Here is a 3,830-nt window from a genome sequence, read left to right as displayed (position 1 = left end):
GCAAAAAACCCGGAGCGTTCTATGAAATGACGCTTTAAAAAAATAAATTGCTCAATCACGCAAACTTGATTGTGGGAAGTCAAAATCGTGATTGTGATTAAAATTTGATTAATTGTGCAGCCTTACTCTTGGTACATTCATGTAATGGTTGTTTTTGAAAAAAACCATAACATGAATGGACTTAAGAAAACAGATAAAAAACATTTAAAAAAAATTTTGATTATTGATTTATCTTTAAGTGTTGCTATATTGGTGGAGGATTTTCCCCACACGTAGCCCTGAAGTCTAGTCTCAACACCTCATTCCATCACGCTTATTGCTCTGAGGTGAATTGACTATACAGCTGCCTGGCTTTGTCCTCCTTTTGGAAGTATTTCTGTCTTGCCCTATAAAGAGAGAATTATCCTTTGGGACAGAAAAGAATAAAATTGGTTCCTAAGTCTACAGAGCCGTATTAGATTTGTGCAAATTACTATTAGTCTGTGATTTTTTCTCTTAATGTCGTCTGTTTCTCAAACTTTTGTACAGTCTTTAAAAACCGTTACCATACCTGCCTTAAGACAATGTTGACTTTTATGATTATATGTGGAAAAAGGGATGTGTTGCATTGTACTTAAGAAATAGTATAATGATGTTCGGTTTCAATGGAGTAAACACCATCTATTTGGAAGCCAGGAATGTTATGTGTCGTTTCAAGCCTTATGCTGCTAGGCTAGCAAGTTTCTACCTGTCCACCTACAGCGTGCCTGCGAGAGTTAGTCAGCTCTAAAGTCATTTTCACACCTGCCTTGTTTAGTGCAGTTAAATCGGACCCCAGAGCTTTGTCCCCCCTTGGCCCAGTTCGTTTGAGCAGATGTGAACACAGTAATCCCCCTCCACTCTTGGACCAAAACAACCAGACCATGACCACGGTCCAGTTACAAATTAACTCTGGTACACTTTGCTTGTGGTGAGATTGTGATCCGATCCTGATCTGATCCAACTACCAGGTCTACAAAGCAAGTCTGAGCTAAACGGCTCCTGCTTGTTAAATCTTTTGACTGTAGTATTAAATGTATTGAATTGTCATTACAACATTCACATCATACTGTTCAGCTCAGCAGGATTTAACGGAGCATGCATAGTTAATAGTTTGACAACTCATTTTGTAGCTCACTGTTACATTGCGTTGGAGACTGCTACACAGACTATTATATGTATTACTAAAATTGTAAAATCTAAAATACTTACACGTTACTTGTAAAATTTGCAGGACGGGCTGTGACCACCACTTGATGAACTCTGGTAAAAACTCATAATAAAACTAATTATGTGGCTACAAAGGTGCTCGTCATCAGTGGTGTACCAACAAACAAACTAGTGAATCTTGAAACATTGTAACATTAGAAACACCCTTAAAAAAAATCCAATGACCTTAACCCCTCAACACAACAACACTACTAACTGCAGCTTCAAGAATTACCACTGAGCTGATTCAACACCTGTCTAACAGTGTCAGGTTGTACAATTTAGCAAATTGTGACAAAAGAATAAATAATGCTTCAAAAAGAACTAAATGTTTGTCAATCATTATTACACACTTACAGTACACATACTGTAGGTGCATTTTGACACCATGCAAACATCTACATTGGTGGGGCCTGAAGTGTAGCATACCTGCGAGAGCCTTGATGCGTGAGCGCTCAAAGAGGCGTGCTGAACTGTTCTCATTGTCCCAGTCAGTTTCTGCTGCCAGGTCCCAGCGGTTGTTGATGTCATTATACTGCTGCTGGATCTCCAAGCTGTCAAAGTCCGTCGGCGAGATGGTGCTCATGTTGTCTAGGCTGAAGGAAAACACATTCAACCTACAATTCAGACACAGAAACACAAAAGCATCCAAAGTCAGTGCATAGAAGGGAGAGGACATTGCATGATACCAGAAGCAAAAGAAATAGCTGACCCCTGGAACGTTTGCAAGCTAATGTTTGGAAGATTCAGGTTCGGAACTGCAAATTTATTTCTATTTCATCCAAGGTCAGATGATGCACTGTAACATAGATCACCCACACTCTCCTCACAACTGCACTCAAGTTTTATGTGCTCAAATGACAGTCATATGCAAATAGCAGCTTAGACAGTACAACTGCCGGATTGTGTAGGGAGATAAAAACTTTGAGATAAGTTCAGCAACGGTCACAAAGTTGTTCAGTTAGCAAACGAATTATTGAACTAACTGCTCCTGTAAGCCAGGGCAACAAGCAGTAATCTAATTTTAGTCTCAGTGCGGATGGCAAAAACAACCTCAATCTACACAGATTAGATCTTGACTTGCACATCCGCAAAATCTATAAAGCTGAGCCCGCACACACAGATGACAATGAAGATAGAAGAAACCTAGCAGGCATAACCACTGCACATGTACAACAGTACAAACACAAGTTCCCACACACAGCCGCACAGTGCATTAGGTCTGGGTGGTATTGAAAGAATAAAAAAGTGCCTGAATATCAACATGTAATGTATTAATGCAGCAATATGTAAGGATGCATGTTGATGTCTAAATAAAGTCTGCAACAGAAATCAATAGTAATGTGGATGATTTTTTTGGAAGTATTATTTTTTGGGACAGTTTTTCAGGCCTTTATTTGTATAGCATAGTTTAGACTTAAAAGGGGGGAGAGAAGGGGAATCACAGCAAAGGGCGCATGTTGGAGTTAAACACGTGGCTGCTGCTTCGAGGAGTAGACCTCAATATGTGGGCGCCCGCTCTACATGATGAGCTAACCAGGGGCCCATGTGAATGATAACTTAACATGAAGTGACATTCATTGGTTTTTACACTTAGCTTAGAACCAGTTAATTAAACTTGGAAAGGTCTATCCATTAACTGGTATTAAGTCACCAGAGGGAAAAAAGTAAACCATTTCACATTACAATAACCCAAATTCACAGACAATATCTGGCTTGTCACAACATCAGTATTATTAATCATCCAGCTGTGCTTTGGTTTCCATTTTGTACTGTTTATGGCATGGATGTGCACATGCTGGTAGAATATATGACAAAGAATTAGTATAGGGACCATAGAAATAGAGATACAGAGAGAGAAATAAAGGACGTAGCATTTTTTTGTTGAGTGCAGTTCTGAAGCCAGAAGTTTGCATTTTGGCCGTCGCCATCTTGGTTCTGCGCTAAACTGAACGCTAAAGAGGGAAAGTCGCCGATTTGCAACACTTTTGATGAGAGTCATTAAGCAGAGTTTTGCAGGCTTGTAACCAGAGATCTCCGGGTACTGGCACCGTTATACTGCATATGGCAGTACACAGAGCTGGTAGAAAATTGGCAGACTTTCTTTTTAAGTTACCAGCTAGCTTCACTTGTATTTATAGAGCCAAATCACAACAGTATTTATCTCGGAAACACTTTAGAGATAGAGTAGGTCTAGACCACACTATAATTAACAACAACAAAAAAAAGAATTTGGTGTGACAGTGGTGAGAAAAAAAAATTTTTACAGGCAAAAACCTCGGACAGACCCTGACTCCTGGTAGGTAGCCATCTGCCGCTGCCGGTTGGGACACAGAGACACTGATACGGACATACAGATACGGAGAAATAGCAGTTGGTATGATGAGTAGTAGCAATTATAGTACCAATTAGGTTAATATAACTATAAACTAGAAATAGTAGTAGCGGTGTAGGGCGTTGAGCAGGAACACAGCAGCAGCTGCAAAAAAGTGGTCCTGGGCAATGTGGCGAAAATCAAATAGCATATTTATTCACAATATTAATGTGCATCATTAAATTTGCTGCCACAGACATAAAAATCTGTATATCCCGTTTTATATATA

The 3,830-nt window shown here is 39.5% G+C and overlaps 1 protein-coding gene across 3 annotated transcripts in view; it reads right to left on the bottom strand.

Annotated features, from left to right (window-relative positions):
- sptbn2 (spectrin, beta, non-erythrocytic 2) overlaps nt 1-3,830 on the bottom strand; it is a 52,130-nt gene that overhangs the window by 36,866 nt on the left and 11,434 nt on the right. For all 3 annotated transcript variants that reach the window (XM_032532754.1, XM_032532755.1, XM_032532757.1), the window contains exon 2: nt 1,657-1,844. In XM_032532754.1, the coding sequence (XP_032388645.1) occupies nt 1,657-1,813 (157 nt within the window). In that variant the 5' untranslated portion in view covers nt 1,814-1,844. The remainder of the gene's footprint in view (nt 1-1,656; nt 1,845-3,830) is intronic.

The sequence above is a fragment of the Etheostoma spectabile genome, chromosome 13 (genome assembly GCF_008692095.1).
Source record: "Etheostoma spectabile isolate EspeVRDwgs_2016 chromosome 13, UIUC_Espe_1.0, whole genome shotgun sequence".
In the NCBI taxonomy this organism is placed as follows: domain Eukaryota; kingdom Metazoa; phylum Chordata; class Actinopteri; order Perciformes; family Percidae; genus Etheostoma; species Etheostoma spectabile.
The sequence above is the reverse complement of the archived record's forward strand: the minus strand, read 5'-3'. Positions and strand labels throughout refer to the sequence as shown.